The following is a 17398-nucleotide window of genomic DNA, read 5'->3' as shown; positions in this document are numbered from 1 at the left end:
ATGCTTGCCGACTCTCGCGATTTTTCCGGGAAACACCCGAATATCAGTGCCCCTCCCGTCAATCTACCGGGGCAATCATTCACCCGGATAACAATATTAAGGGCATGGGTCGTGATGGCACTGCCTTTAGCGTCCACTTTTTCACCATACAAACAGTGTGCGGACCCAGTCACATTTTGTATGAGGCTCCTGAAGACCCACGGAAATGACTGCAAGACCTACTTATTCAACAGCCATACAGGTCACACTGAGGGTGGCCGTATAAACAGCTTTATCACTGTTACAAATATTCACCACGCTATGAACCCGCACCAAACAAGATTGACAAACACGTAATTTTAGGAGAACATCCAAAACACAACAGAACAAATACCCAGAATCCACCGCAGCCCTAACTCTTTCGGGCTACAATAGAGGGGCGGAGTTGGAGGTGCGAGGGTGTAAATTGTAGCCCGGAAGAGTTAGCGCTGCATGGGATTCTGGGTATTTGTTCTGTTGTGTTTTTGTTGTATTACGATGCAGATGTTCTCCCAAAATATGTTTGTCATTCTTGTTTGGTGTGGGTTCACAGTGTGGCACATAATTGTAACAGTGTTAAAGTGGTTTATACAGCCACCCTCAGTGTGACCTGTATGGCTGTTGATCAAGTATGTTTTGTAGTCGCTTACTGCGTCTATGAATCCTGACCTCAACATGTGGCTGGAACGGTACGCCGTGTGTACGGTACTCTCATACTATTCCTGTTAAGGTGAAATTTGAGAGAATGGTTATCCCTGGAGGGGCACTGACTTTGGGAGTCTCACAGAAAAATCGAGGGTATAAAAGAACGAAAGCGCCAATCATGTAAATCTCACGGGCCGCACCAACATTAAATTTTCACATCAAGGTGCAGGCCTCAAAATAACGGCCAATCGCGGCCCGTGTGTTTGAGACCCCTGCGATTAAAATAATGTGAGAACCACTTCTAACTGCTTTTGTCCAAACACCAAATTTAAGAGTGTTAATTAATTTATTTATTCTTATTTTTTTAAATAAGCAATACACAGTAATTTTGACATTGCAATACACGTTTCAAGTAATAATACATAAAAACAATTCCATACTTGCATAATTTAGGATGGAAATTACAAAAAAAAAAAAAAAATGTTATGAAATCCAAAGAATGGACTCTTAGTGATGTTTCACTTTCACTCTCAGATAATCATACTGCATGAATGGCCTAAAGTTGATTTCTGAGAATGGCTAATGAGTTGACTATGATTACATACAGGACGTTATATACAGTCTTTGATTTTTTTTTTTTTTTTTTTTTTTACTGTTTTATACACACAAGAGCAAAATAAAACACATATTCAGACAACAGTTTCGGTCAATAGTTTAAATTCTTATGAGGGGAAAAAAGAAACTGCAGATCAAGTACAAATTGATATACCAAATAGGAAATAATGAATTGATAAAGCTGTAGTTCTTTATATGAAAATTTAATGTAATTAAATAGGATAAAACCCTGCTACACAAGACAATATAGCTGAATATGAATTGTGTTCACAACAAAAAGAATACCAGCCCTTCACCGCCTTACACTTATACTCTATTTTGTGTTGTTAAAAAGGCTTCAAATTGTTTTTTTCAGTGCATGACCATAACAAAAAATGTTTTTTTCCCCCCATTTTTTGGTATTACAGTATGTATTGTCCCTTTAATGGACATTTAGTAGATTTAATCAATTCAGTCAAGTATGTCTGACATAAAAATGGCCTTTCTAAAAATGTCCTATGCCAATGAAATTTTAAATAGCCCACTGTTCTTTCCTCCATACCTTTTGATGCATTTGATGCTCTAAATACGCCGTGCTTCCAAATACAATTGTAAATACTTTTAGGAAAAACAACAACCCTTAGAATTCTGCATCATTTTTTTACAAAAAATCCACAAAGTTGTGATTGTATTAGTGAAGTATTGCACCTGGCAACCTCTTCTGATTAGATGATGACAACAGAATCCTGATGACGTCAATGAGGTTAAGCACGCAGCAGACAAACACAACATTAATATATGATCGCTTTGATTCCTTGTGGGTTGGTCTAGACAAGGGTCTGGCAACCCTAATAACAAAAGAGCCATTTAACCCCCTTTTCCACCAAAGGAAAATAGTCCGTAGCCACAAAACGTAACACAGCTTAAAAACTTTTTAAAAGTTGTAATGTTTTTGTTTTGTTTTATAGGCAAAATAATATGTTGATTATATTCTAAGATTTTTCTTTTCTTGGACGTTCAGTATTTATGGATAGTTTACAGGGGGCGGGGAGGCACCCTCAATAAGCCCACGTCTCTCTTATGGCACACACAGTCCTTGCCTTCATTGTGCTCATCCAACAACCAGTCGTAACACACTCACAGCCTCACACAGAGTCGACCCACCTACCCCCGATTCCATCCATCCATCCATCCATCCATCTTCTTCCGCTTATCGGAGGTCGAGTCGCAGGGGAAGCAGCCTAAGCAGGGAAGCCCAGACTTCCCTCTCCCCAGCCACTTCGTCCAGCTCCTCCCGGGGGATCCAGAGGCGTTCCCAGGCCAGGCGGGAGACATAGTCTTCCCAAAGTGTCCTGGGTCTTCCCCGTGGCCTCAAACCTGTCGGACGTGCAACCCTGACCAGATGCTCGAACCACCTCATCTGGCTCCTCTCAATGTGGAGGTGCAGCGGCTTTACTTTGAGTTCCTCCCGGATGACAGAGCTTCTCACCCTATCTCTAAGGGAGAGCCCCGCCACCCGGCGGAGGAAACTCATTTCGGCCGCTTGTACCCGTGATCTTATCCTTTCGGTCATGACCCAAAGCTCATGACCATAGGTGAGGATGGGAACATAGATCAACCGGTAAATTGAGAGCTTTGCTAAGCTCCTTCTTCAGCACAACGTATTGAGACAGCGTCCGCAGATCCGCTTGTCGACTTCACGATCCACTCTTCCCTGACTCGTGAACAAGACTCCGAGGTACTTGAACTCCTCCACTTGGGGAAAGATCTCCTCTCCAACCTGGAGATGGCACTCCACCCTTTTCCGGGCGAGAACCATGGACTCGGACTTGGAGGTGCTGATTCACATCCCAGTCGCTTCACACCCGGCTGCGAACCGATCCAGTGAGAGCTGAAGTTCCTGGCCAGATGAAGCCATCAGGACTACATCATCTGCAAAAAGCAGAAACCTAATCCTGGCTCCACCAAACCAGATGCCCTCGACGCCCTGACTGCGTCTAGAAATGTTGTCCATAAAAGTTATGGCAACGTGAGTCCCTACTCCAATGGGCTCACCACCCATAGCAGGGGCCGTGGAGGTCGGCTGCAATGTGAGCTGGACGGCAGCCGAATGCAGAGCACCTGGCGGTCCGATCCTCGGCTACATAAGCTAGCTCTAGGGACCCCCGATTCCAGTGTTAAAAAATAAATCAAAGAATAGAGACTCAACAAGGATGTTGCGGGTTACCGACACCTGATCTAGACCAATTAGTTCCTTCGGAATCCTAATAATTCCGTTAAGCAAGGTCCATAAAGGCAGGTGTGGTTAAATTTGCTTGGGAAAAAACTTGAGAGACCTGACCTCAACTCCGTCAAAAAACTGTTGGGATGAACTCGGACAGGGATGGAGAGAGTGCAGGTCCTCTGTCAGGTGCTGCATCAGTGAACTCTGACCTTACAAGTGATTATCTGGTGAATTGACAAAGATTCCAAGTTGGAACAACTTTGGATTTTATTTAATTTCCACTTACTGCAATCCACTATTCATTTTTCAGATCATGCACTTACTAAGAGTAACACTCCTACAACTTTTTGAATTGATTGTCTTATAGATGACGTTTCGCCTTTCATCCCAACAGTTCATGCTCATCAGTTCTTGCTTAAAACTAGATAGGACAGCTCTATTCTGATTTGTCAGACTGTTCTATCAAGTCTTTGAGTATAAATTGACGGAGATGGATACCTACTTATATCCATGTTCAAGAGTTATTTCTTTCTTTCTGTAGTCGTGTTTGAAAGCAGCTGAAGTGGTGTGCATGTGGAGACCTTGGGTCTGGAATGTGACTATTAGCCATAACACCCTTCTTATCTCAAATGTCCCAGGCTTAGGAGGGAAATAGATATGTCGATTCACTCGGGAGGGGGAGGATAGGGGGGCGAGTGGCATAGTGAAAAAGGCAATGGGCGATGCGATTGGAATGTGTTTTTCATAGAGTTGGCTCTCCAAAGCTTTGGAATAAAAGGTCAAAATAGCTACTCTGTCTGGGATTCATTTAAAACCAGCTTAAGTGTCATTGAAAGAACTTGGGAGTTGACCAGCAGAATATCTGGTCCAAACGCAACAAAACTGATACTCATCAGTTCATGCTCAAAGACTAGATATACTAATCTGACTCATTGGATAGTCCTAACTAGTCTTTGAGCATGAACTGAAGATTGAGAATCATCAGTTCAGGCTCAAGGATAGGGCGGACTTGATAGGAGAGCCAAACAACTCAGAGTAAAGCTGTCCTGTAGGCGATATGTCTTCGAACACAATCAGAACAGGTCAGTTGCTATCGCTTCAGTGGCCTGAGAACACACAATCGTTACTTGAATGAAAATATTCACAGGCCTTACTAGTAAAGCTGACTAAAAAAAGTCCTCCCGATTGAAAGACAAATGCTGTAAATCCAACATTTAAAGGGCCAGCAGCAACACAGGACGATAGAGTTGGGGCATGGCGTGTTTAAAGGCATGCAGAACACAAATAGTTGTCCATAACTATACTGTATGAAAAACAAATGAATTTATCATATACCTGTGTATGGTTGTATATGGTATAAGTAGGGCTAAATAAATATGTGTTATTCATAAAACAAATGTACAGTACAGTACTGGTGCAAATTATTCTAAATAAACAAATAGCATGACATGCTTGAAATGAAAATATTTAGAATCTTAACATCTAGCCTTCATGCCAACACAGTCAGGTTGCTTTGCCTCTCTTTTTCCCCCACAGTCCCGAGGATCATTCCCAGAGTTTTGCAAAACCAAACGTCCGTTTGAGTCTGAGCATCAGATATCATTCATGACTGCGCCCATGTGTTGCTCTCTCCATCCCAGTTCCGGTACATGGTCCAACCGTCTATTTAAGTAGGTTTCAACCAAATAAATGTAGTCCCTGGGTTGATAGAGAGTACAACTTGGCTTCCGTGCCACAAAACAGGCCACTGGAAGGCCGTGATGCATGTAGTCTTGTGGACAATGTGTGTATGTAGATGTTTATGTGCTTGTGTGTGTGTGTGTGGGCGTGACATTAGACATTTCCAGGGCCTGTCTCTCAGACGGTGACAGGGCAGACGATGATTTTGTCCTCCAGCATGACGCTGGTGATGAGGAATACAAAGTAGAGCAGGAACATGAAAAAACCCAGCAGCTTGCTCATCCTCCACTTGCAGGCTCCGATGGAGATGATGACGAAGAGGAGCATGATGAAGAGGAGGACGATGGCGCAGAAGAGTCCGTTACTGCTGACTTCCACTGGCTTGAAGTCGTTGATGATGTTGTAGATGAGCCATGGGAAGGGCAGACTGGAGGAAAATTCAAGTACAACATTTAAGGGTTTACAGCAGGCCTGGGCAATTATTTGGACTCGGGGGGGCCACATTTAGAGGAAAAAAATGTTTCTGGGGGCTGGTATATCTATTTTTCTGAACACTAATACAAAACCTCACAACAATGTCTGATTGAATGCTAAAAAGGTTTTGACAGACCGCCTTAAAAAACATAATGGAATTTTTAAATTTACTATGAAGAATCACACACTGAATATTGACAAAATACGAATGTCACACCCCCTTTCGATCGACACATTTGACAATCAAGTGAAACGCAAAAAAAATGCAACAGTGAAATATGAACGCAACAGGGTACACAATAAACCCACCTACAATCTAATATTTGCTAAATTTCCCCCAGGGATCAATAAAGTACTTTCGATTCAATTCTATATATTACTAAGCTTTAGAACTTTGTTGTGAAAATCTCTTGCCGCGTCTGCGGAAATGCTTCCCGCCCACACTGCTTGGTGCCTTGTCTGAGCTGCTATGACGTAGTTTACCATAGTAACTCATTAGATTACCATAGTAACTAATTATATTACCATAGTAACAAGCACAGATTCCAACCATTGAAATACTTTGTATAGTTGAAGACTTACGGTCATTTGAAAACATCACTGCACATCATAATGGCAGCTACAATTTCCATCTTAAAGATCTAGAAAAATTATTTGGGAATGTCCGGCGGGCCAGATTGAAATGCTCAACGGGCCGCATGTGGTCCCCGGGCCTTAATTTGCCCAGGTCTAGTTTACTGTATGTTGTTTCACTCCCATCTATGTTATCCCAGGTAGTATTGTCCCGATAACAATGTTTTGGTACCGGTACCTATACCAAAATGTGTTTCGATCCTTTTCGGTACTTTTCAATACTTTTCTAAATAAAGGGGACCACAAAAAAATGCATTATTGGCTTTATTTTAACGACAAATCATAGGGTACATTAAACATGTTTCTTATTGCAAGTTTGTGTTGTGTTTTAGTTTTATCCGGCCTTCTCCTTTTTTCTGCACCTGTGTAATCAGTATTTCATCTTCGGCGAGGGGCGGACTTTGTGGCACATCTGATCGCAATTAGCCCGCAAGTATTTAGGCTCGTCATTGACAGCTTGGCCTTATCATATCCTCACCAGATCTGGTATGTTGTCGCTATTTAGTCCTGAATTCCCTAACCTCTTCTCTGTTTGTTTCCCAGCCTCCCTGAGTTAAAGGGGATTCTTTTGTTGGACTCTTGCCCTGCTCAGTGCGCCCTGGCCTTTTCTCCGGTCGACCTCTGAGAAACCTATCTTTGTCCAGGTTACATGGTGTGCGCTTCTGCCCCATCGCCCTTAGTTATCCCTTTTGTCACATTAAAAATTTTCATTTTTTTTAATTCCACCTTGTGTCCCATCTCCGCATCCTGGGGTCACTCCCCCCAGACCAAGACCCTAACAGTTTGTCGTTAAATGAAATAGTGAAAATATTAGTATGTAAGCAAACAAAGGGCTTCTAATTTAGCTGCTGACATATGCAGTAACATATTGTGTCATTTTCCATTCTATTATTTTGTCAACATTATTAGGGACAAGTGGTAGAAAATGAATTATTAATCTACTTGTTCATTTACTGTCAATATCTGCTTACTTTCTCTTTTAATATGTTCTATCTACACTTCTGTTAAAATGTAAGAATCACTTATTCTTCTGTTTGATACTTTACATTAGTTTTGGGTGACATCACAAATTCGGGTATCAATCCGATACCAAGTCGTTACAGGATCATACATTGCTCAGATTCAAAGTCCTCATGTGTCCAGGGACGTATTTCCAGAGTTTATAAACATAATATTAAAAAAAATGAAAAAAAGATTTTGTGACGCTAAAAAATATCAATGTAACCATAGTAGTATGACTAGATACGCTCTTGTACTTGGTATCATTACAGTGGATGTTAGGTGTAGATCCACCAATGGCGTTTGTTTACATTCAAGTACGGCGTCATAAACAGTGACGCCGGTGAGCTACGGTGTGTAGTGAAGCATGTTTAGGTATTCCTCGTCCTGCAGGGATGATACCTGTAAGAAACTTACTTTATTTGTCGCCACGGAGGCGAGTATTAGTGATTTTGAAGTAGCTGAAACACTGCCGACGGCGGATGGACGTTAGCCACTGGCTAGTCTTGAAGCACCTCTTCCTGAGGGCGTTTCAGTGTTATTGTCATGTTCTGTGGTCATGTTTTGTTTTGTTATTTTCTGGTTGTTTAAGGCTCCTTTAGTTCCTGTTTACGCTCCCTTGTTTGGTCACCATGTCAACTTATTAGTTTCACCTTTCTCATGTGTTGGGCTCACGCACCTGTTTTTAATCATGAAGAGACTATTTAAGCCTGTCATTTTGAGTTAGTCGGCTGGCGACATTGACATTATTCATCTCTTGCTCTGCCCATGTTGGATCTCTTGTTTTTGCTCGGTCCATGCCGTAGTTCTCGTCACCATAAGTGCTTTTGCTTATGACCGTAGTTCAGTTTATGTGTTGACGTTTTTTGTTTCAATCAATAAGTTTTGTGCCTGCGCTGTGAGTGCCTTTTGTTTGTACCCCTTTTGAGTAAAAATTTAAATTTTGTATTTACCTGCAAGCCTTGTCTGGTCCTGTCCGTTTGAGTCACGGGAAAACATTCCTCGCAGTAAGCTGCATTAAAGTCCATGTTCTGACATTACGTCGCCAGCCGACTAACTCAAAATGACAGGCTTAAATAGTCTCTTCATGATTAAAAACAGAAACAGGTGAAACTAATAAGTTGACATAGCGACCAAACAGGGGAGCGTAAACAGGAACTAATAGAGTCATAAACAACCAGAAAATAACAAAACAAAACATGACCCCAGAACATGACATTTATAGCTTCACCTTTATTGTTAGTTTTTAAGCCAAAATGCGTCCGTTCTCCCTTTTCTGTCTACACACTGTGTCTGTAAGTACTCTGTGATTGTGCGCTAACCCAACATGCTCGTCTGCTCATAGACCAGCAATGTCACAACGTGACCACGACAGGAAGGCGGGCGTCGGGGGACGGGTACTTTTTAGAGGCGGCATAGTACCGAATATGACTCATTAGTATTGCGGTACTATACTAATACCGGTATACCATACAACCCGAATCCCATGTAAGCAGGCGGGCGTCGGGGGACAGGTACTTTTTAGAGGCGGTATAGTACCGAATATGACTCATTAGTATTGCGGTACTATACTAATACCGGTATACCATACAACCCGAATCCCATGTAAGCAGGCGGGCGTCGGGGGACAGGTACTTTTTAGAGGCGGTATAGTACCGAATATGACTCATTAGTATTGCGGTACTATACTAATACCGGTATACCATACAACCCGAATCCCATGTAAGCAGGCGGGCGTCCGGGGACAGGTACTTTTTAGAGGCGGTATAGTACCGAATATGACTCATTAGTATTGCGGTACTATGCTAATACCGGTATACCATACAACCCGAATCCCATGTAAGCATTCCACTCACCCAACTGTAATGTCAAAGATGTTGGAGCCCACTGAGCTGGACACAGCCATGTCGCCCAGGCCTTTACGGGCTACGATCACGCTGGTGATGAGGTCAGGGATGGAGGTACCGGCTGCTAAAATAGTCAGACCCATGATCTCCTCTGTAATCCAGAAAGTCTCTCCAACCTATGGAGGGATGAGACATCTCATTAATGCAGGGGTGTCAAAAGTGTTTTTAAAGTGCGGCTTGCAACAGTATGTGACTGTTTTTTTTAATCGCCTCATGATATTATTTCACAATTTCTTATGCATTTGATTATTACATTTTTCTATGTACAAATTGATGGCTAGCTTGCTTTGAAATCATAAGTCAGGGTGACAAGCAGATATGAAAGCATTCATTTTAATTTCAAGAAAATTATAAATGATAATATACAGTAGGAAGGGGATTCATATGACCCCATTCGTCACGGTTTACCTGACATATGAAACGTGACAAATGAGGACGGCGGTGCACTATCCACTTTAGCCCCCAGATGGCAGTGGCGTGTTGAATATCTTAAAATGTGTTTGGTGGCAATTTCAACTTTGACCACAGAGTCAGTTGCTATAAAGAGCGACTCTTTCCATCATTTTCAGCAGACTGCATTGCAAAATAATTAATAATATTAGGAGGAAATGAGGGGCACCACGGTGGAGGATTGGTTAGTGTGTCTGCCTCACAATACAAAGTTCCTGGGTTCGATCCTGCGCTCGGGATCTTTCTGTGTGGAGTTTGCATGTTCTGCCCGTGACTGTGTGGGTTCCCTCCGGGTACTCCGGCTTCCTCCCTCCTCCAAAGACATGCACCTGGGGATAAATTGATTGGCAACACTAAATTGGCCCTAGTGTGTGAATGTGAGTGTGAATGTTGTCTGTCTATCTGTGTTGGCCCTGCGATGAGGTGACGACTTTTCCAGGGTGCAGCTAGGATAGGCTCCAGCGCCCCCCGTGAGCCGGAAGGGAATAAGCAGTAGAAAATGGATGGATGGAAGAAGAAATGAACAAATTAAAGAGAAGGCTTGACAAAAAACGACTATCTTTGAATATCAGTAAAACTAAAATAATGCAATTTGGTAACACTAGAAGAGGAATAGAGAAATAGAAATAGAAAACACAAATACAAATAGACGGACATTGGAAGAGTAAAAGAGGCCACATTTTGGGTGTAATAATATATGAGAAAGGGAACTGAAAATCTTATATAGAAATATAAAACATAAAGTACAAGAAATATGTAATACTTGACCTTTGAATGAACGATGAGATCATCACAAATTTTCAAGATGCAATCTTTTAATCAAATTCGAATAATAGGATATTGATGGATATAAAGATTCCTTTTTTATTTATAAATGAAATTATAAATGGGTATTTGGTGGGTAGATTTGTAAATTTATTGTATTGCACTGTATGTTGTATATTATATGATGAAGTGAAATGAATTATATTTATATAGCGCTTTTCTCTTGTGACTCAAAGTGCTTTTGCATAGTGACACCCAATACCTAAGCTACATTTAAACCAGTGTGGGTGGCACAGGGGGCAGGTGGGTAAAGTGTCTTGCCCAAGGACACAACGGCAGAGATTAGGATGGCGGAAGCGGGGATCGAACCTGAAATCCTCAAGTTGCAGGCAGGGCCACTCTACCAACCGAGCTATACCGCCCCATATGATGGTGTATATTTTAACTGTGGATCCCTGTTCATAATCTGTGTGCTTCTAGGGATGACTTTTTTGCAGTACGGACTCTGATATTAACAAAAGAAACAATAATAAAATACAAAACTCTGTCTGTAAATAAATAAATATGTCAATGATGCCCTTGGAGTCATCCATTTTCTACTGTTTGCAAAACTCACAATTTTTGCGTGATTGTTGGTCCAATGCGATTTTACATCTCGTGCAACAAAATTATCAGGATGTGGCATTGTTTTACTTTACGTGAATCGGTACCCTGTGGTCGGTAAAAGTACTCGATTTGGTACCCATCCATCCATCCATCCATTTTCTACCGCTTATTCCCTTCGGGGTCGCGGGGGGCGCTGGTGCCCATCTCAGCTACACCCTGGACAAGTCGCCACCTCATCACAAATTTGGTACCCATCCCTAGTCATCCAATGTCTCTGATTTTTGTGGGTGGAGGCAGGGCTGCTGGCACACACACACACACACACACACACACACACACACACACACACACACACACACACACACACACACACACACACACACACACACACACACACACACACACACACACACACACACACACACAAATAAATCCAGCCTTGTACCGTGAACGTAAGGTAAAATGTACTAAGAATAGCACCAGACCGCGTTAGTCTTCTTGAAGCCGTGACCTGCACTGAGAGAAGGTATTTGATTTATTTTTTAGTTTTTTTTGTAGAAAGACAATCAAGCTTTCTCACGAACCTCTTGCTTCATGACTGCCTTTTGCAGCGTTACAGGTGATTTGGCAGTAGATCACGGCAGATTAGCTGGGATTAGGAACCGAGGTCATACACTTAACACCCTGACTAATGCCTACTGTATGCGACCTCAAAATAGAATAGACAGAATAAGGAGGAGAAAGAACGTTTTGTTACACTGTTAAAACCTCTAAAGGCTTAGTTGGCCACATGTGTGGACAGCACCTTTTAGCTCATATTTCCAAAATTGTGTACACTACTGAATTGGGGTCTTATGGCCTCTTATGTTGACACTTATACTGCAATCTGGTGGTGTCAGAAGAGTATAACATACAATGGAATTTTGAAAAAAAGTGGAAAAAAAAGAATTAGCATGTCACTAAACATGAAGTACACGTTTGTTACTTGTGGACTAAGTACATCATATAAAAAGATGATTCTTAGTTTTCATTCTAATTAGGGTCCAATGAGCCCAAATAGCAAAGAGAAATAAAAAAAAAGCATGCAAATAAACAGCTTGGGCCTTAAAAGGATTTATAATTATTAAAACAACCGTTAATTGTATAGATTTTTGCCTAGATCACATCAAACAAAATCGTCTTTCTTAGATTTGCTGTAAAGTTTGAGCGGTCCAACAAAGACATAGGTCGAAATCATAGCAAGTATGAAAAAGGTGTGCCCTGAAGAAGGAGCGAATTGCTCTTTTACATTTCATAACAGATAGGAGGGGGCAGTAGGCATATGACACAACAACAAGTGTGAGGTACTGACCGTTTAGACAATGGTGCCCTGTTAACTGCCAAAATGAGCGATGAGAAGGGAGAAGAGATACTTTCACAGGGAGTTATGCGGACAAGGTCTCTCTCTGATCAGCATGTGCTTTTCACACGATGTGCTTTTCACAGTAATATGGCGGTTTTATACAAAGGCTCATAAATGTTTCACATTTACCCCCTTTGATTCCAAAATGCCTACATCTTCAGTTGATCAAATCATGTGATTTCACCCCTTTAAGATAATGCCTATAAAAAATAAGTGACTTTGGCAATTTTTTGTGACTCCAGCCAGATATGACAACATTTTATTTTGAAGGTGTCTACATAAAAGTGACAAGAGCTTGTAATAAACATGACACTTTGGAGTAACTTAAATGCTCATAGTCATGTTTTTGACAGGCTTGTGTGACTTTTATAGAGAAAACTTCATAATAAAGTGTTACCATATCTTGCTTTAGTCACAAAAGCATGTTGAAAATTGCCTAAGTCATTTATTTATTTTAATTACTCACGGTGGGCCTATTCTTCAATAAGTTCCTAACTTTTCCTCTTATCTTTCTTCCGAAGTGATTTCCTATGAGGAGTCCATTCTAATTCATGACGTGTGCTTAAACCACCATGTTGTTCCCATCTGCTGTTCTTAAGTTGCTGGATGCCAAATGGTTACCGCGTGTGTGTCTATCATAATTTGCATATAAACGTCCCATTATGTCCACAATATGCATAAGTAAACACCCTTAATACCGTAATTTGCATAGATAAACACTAGGGCTGTGAATCTTTGGGTGTCCCACGATTCGATTCAATATCGATTCTTGGGGTCACGATTCGATAATATATACATTTTTTCGATTCGATTCTCGATTCAAAAACGATATTTTTCCGATTCAAAACGATTCTCTATTCATTCAATACATATGATTTCAGCAGGATCTACCCCAGTCTGCTGACATGCTAGCAGAGTAGTAAATAAAAAAAAAAAAACTTTTATAATTGTAAAGGACAATGTTTTATCAACTGATTGCAATAATGTAAATTTGTTTTAACTATTAAACGAACCAAAAATATGGCAAATTTTATCTTTGTGAAAACATTGGACACAGTGTGTTGTCAAGCTTATGAGATGCGATGCAAGTGTAAGCCACTGTGACACTATTGTTCTTTTTTATTATTTTTATAAATGTCTAATGATAATGTCAGTGAGGGATTTTTAATCACTACTATGCTGAAATTATAATTAATATTGATACTGTTGTTGATAATATTCATTTTTGTTTCATTACTTTTGGTTTGTTCTGTGTCGTGTTTGTCTCCTCTCAATTGCTCTGTTTATTGCAGTTCTGAGTGTTGCTGGGTCAGGTTTGGTTTTGGAATTGGATTGCATTGTTATGATATTGCTGTGTAATGGTTTGTTGGATTGATTAAAAAAAAAAAATAAATACAAAAAATCGATTTAAAAAAAAATGAGAATCGATTCTGAATCGCACAACATAAACGATTTGATTCGTATTCGAATCGATTTTTTCCCCACACCCCTAGTAAACACCCTTAATTCCCCATTTAAGGGCCCAATTCTGGCAGAAAAGCAGAACATCAAACACGGATAAAACAGATTACAGAACAGAAATTTGTATTATCCTACGGGACAGATTACAGAACGGAAATTCGTATTATCCTACGGGGGAAATACATAATGTCAAAACGTAAGTTTAAGAAAGGGGGGACTGCTGAGGTAGCCTAAAGCATTCAAATAAATATTCGTCAATTCGGGCATATAGGTCTACATGGTCGTGAAATATGCGCTCCCTCCCCAGGGCACGATCTGCGGCATCTTGCAACAGCAGCAAAAGCATTGCCATTTTTAATTTTCCTGCGGGAACTCTCCTGAAGGAGTCAATTAAGTACGATGTATCTATCTATCTATTGTGTGAGTTGAGTTGCAACAAGGTGTGAGAGGCCTGTTGGTCTTTTAAAGAGTCACCAATCACTAAATCAACGCCCCCGTAATTGATGATTGTGTGTTTCTATGTCTAAATATTGCTCATTTTGCTATATGTCTGTCTGCCTTATCCATCTATCCATCTATCTATCTATCTATCTATATTATTTTAACATTAGAAAATAGAAGTAAGGGAACTTGTCAGACTTGGGAACAAATAGGCAACTCTAGTAGTGGTCTGGAGCACACGTAGATTTTGTTCTTACCTACAAACAAATCCCAGCTAAGAAAACATTGGTGAATACACAAATCCCCTTAAAAACTTTGTATGGGCCCAGTGTTATTACAATGTCAATAGCCATCCTTTGTTATAACCTTTTTGAGTGAAATTATGTTAAGTTATACTTTTGGTGAAGTTTTTTTCTGTTTCCTGAAAAACTTGAAAAAATGAGTTAAGCGATTATTTTACCAGGGTGTGTTTCATGTACCTGATGAGCCCACCACACCATTAAGTAGGAAAAGAAAGCAATCCAACTGATGGCACCAAGGAAGGTGATGGCAAAGAACTTTTCCGAAGACTGAAAAAAACCACACATTACACAAAAGTATAATTTAGTTTGTGTTGGATAACATACTGCATAACAAGTGGTACGTTGTTGTGTGTGTTGTGTATGTTGTCACCTCTCTTCTGACGTCAGGCAGTGTGAGCCAGAGAGGAAAGACAATTGGTAGGATGATGAGGTACGTGAGACGCTTCCTGTGGGTGTCAGGCCAGGCCAGGCTCAGAGGCTGGTCTTCATCTTCCTCCTCCTCCTCACCACACTGAGGAACAGTGCATTTGCTATGTTTACTGTACATTTCTCACAGCTGCTTTTAGTCAAATCAAATCAAGCTTTATTTATAAGGCGCTTTTCATACATAAAATAAATGCAACGAAAAGTGCTTCACAAAGTTAAAAACAATGCCCCGGTTACCCATTTTCACATTCGTACGCAGGGACACAGATACCAAACACAAACGCACACAACTTACACACACATGCAACTATATGGACAAATGATTGCATGGCTGAGTACAGAGGAGACATGTGAGCAAACACTATCACAGGAGCCATCTGCACCAGGAAGTCATCAGACCTTGGCCACCAGGACGGTGACACAAAAGCGCCACCACAAGCACGGCCGATAACCCTTGAGGCAGATGGCTCACCTGAGGAGCGTTGGAAAGTAAAAATAATAAAAACTTGTAAAATAGTAAGAACCATGTGTAGAGATGACCAATAAAATAAAAGACATATGACGATTAATAGAATTTATATATATATATGTCTTGATTGGATTATCCAGAGAATAGTGCTCGATACCGTGGTAGAGCGCAATATGTAGGTGTGGGAAAAAATCACAAGACTACTTCATCTCTACAGAACTGTTTCATGAGGGGTTCCCTCAATCATCAGATTTTTTTTTTTTTTTTTTTTTTCAAAAAAAATCTCCTGATGATTGAGGGAACCCCTCATGAAACAGTTCTGTAGAGATGAAGTAGTCTTGTGATTTTTTCCCACACCTATATATATATATATATACATATATATATATATATATATATACTGTATATATATATATAACATATATATATATATACAGTATATATATATATAACATATATATATATATATATATATATATATACAGTATATATATATATATAACATATATATATATATATATATACATACATATATATATATATATATATATATATATATATATACAGTAAATAAAATCTTGCATAACTAAAAGGATAAAAAGTAAAATACAAATGACTTCAAAAAAATAATTAATATCAGGTAAAAGCCAAATCAAAAAGGTGGGTCTTAAGTCTGCTCTTGAAAACATGAACGTTCTCCGCAGTCACACTGCAAATGATTTGCCACTTGCTCAGAGTTAAATGTGTATTTTTTTTTAATTTCCCTGGTTTAAGAGCTATTTACTTATTTTTTGTCATTGACTCATCTTAGTTTTAGCATAAATAGTTTTATTTTTTCTACTGAAAAAAACACACAAGTATAATTTAGTTTGTGTTGGATAACATACTGCATAACAAGTGGTATGTTGTTGTGTGTGTTGTGTATGTTGTATGGGGCGGCAAAGCTCGGTTGGTAGAGCGGCCGTGCTAGCAACTTGAGGGTTGCAGGTTCGATTCCCGCTTCTGTCATCCTAGTCACTGCCGTTGTGTCCTTGGGCAAGACACTTTACCCACCTGCTCCCAGTGCCACCCACACTGGTTTAAATGTAACTTAGATATTGGGTTTCACTATGTAAAGCGCTTTGAGTCACTAGAGAAAAACGCTATATAAATAGAATTCACTTCACTTCACTTCACTACTCTAGTTTAAAAATGTTAAGCTTGAGAAAAAAACTATTCAACTAAGAAATGTTGGTTTTGCCGTACATAAAACATTTTGTTGAAAGATTCTGGAACATCTCCAGGATGCGTGATCTAAAAATTCCAAGTTGAATAATGCTGAATGAATTTTAATCTTATATATCCTGCTAAATAATGAACATTTTAAAATATACAACTCTTAATTCAAGACATTTTTGTGGGTCTATGCGGAGTAAAATTATGGAACAAACTGGACTTACAACACAAGCAAAGCCTAACTATTAATCGATTTAAAACTATTATACAAACATCAAGTGTGGTTCAAATATAGAGATGAGGGTCTCAAAGTGTAAACATGTGCCCATTGTTTCCTTACCATTATTGCTATGTTGTCTATTACCATTGTTGATATTTCGCCCCTTACCATTGTTGGTATTGTTCATTCTTCCTACATTGTTGATACAAATTATTGTTACAGTGTAATAATTATTGTTAGCTGTGGTAATGCCACCATGATACAACATTTGTATTATAATCCTTAAACAAAGTCACAGTGAAACTCAATTGAATAATCACTGAATGGAGAACAGGGGGTGGGATTAAATAAATGATCTTCTTCCCACTCCCTTTAAGGCAAAACTGGATCATCATGCTTACACACTGTACATGACATTTTGAATTATATTAATTTATAATAGTATGTATTGTCTACCTTGTACTTTT

At 39.8% G+C, this 17398-nt stretch overlaps 1 protein-coding gene across 3 annotated transcripts in view; it reads right to left on the bottom strand.

The window, feature by feature from the left end:
- Nucleotides 1–1238: 1238 nt before the first annotated feature.
- LOC133538722 (sodium/potassium/calcium exchanger 2-like) overlaps nucleotides 1239–17398 on the bottom strand; it is a 34878-nt gene continuing 18718 nt past the window's right edge. For all 3 annotated transcript variants that reach the window (XM_061880445.1, XM_061880447.1, XM_061880446.1), the window contains 4 exons: nucleotides 14972–15112; nucleotides 14779–14868; nucleotides 9124–9290; nucleotides 1239–5588 (listed from right to left, as the gene is read on the bottom strand). In XM_061880445.1, the coding sequence (XP_061736429.1) occupies nucleotides 5339–5588; nucleotides 9124–9290; nucleotides 14779–14868; nucleotides 14972–15112 (648 nt within the window). In that variant the 3' untranslated portion in view covers nucleotides 1239–5338. The remainder of the gene's footprint in view (nucleotides 5589–9123; nucleotides 9291–14778; nucleotides 14869–14971; nucleotides 15113–17398) is intronic.

This window comes from Nerophis ophidion, linkage group LG20 (assembly GCF_033978795.1).
Source record: "Nerophis ophidion isolate RoL-2023_Sa linkage group LG20, RoL_Noph_v1.0, whole genome shotgun sequence".
Classification (NCBI taxonomy): Eukaryota; Metazoa; Chordata; class Actinopteri; order Syngnathiformes; family Syngnathidae; genus Nerophis; species Nerophis ophidion.
This window is presented reverse-complemented; position numbering and strand designations above follow the sequence as displayed.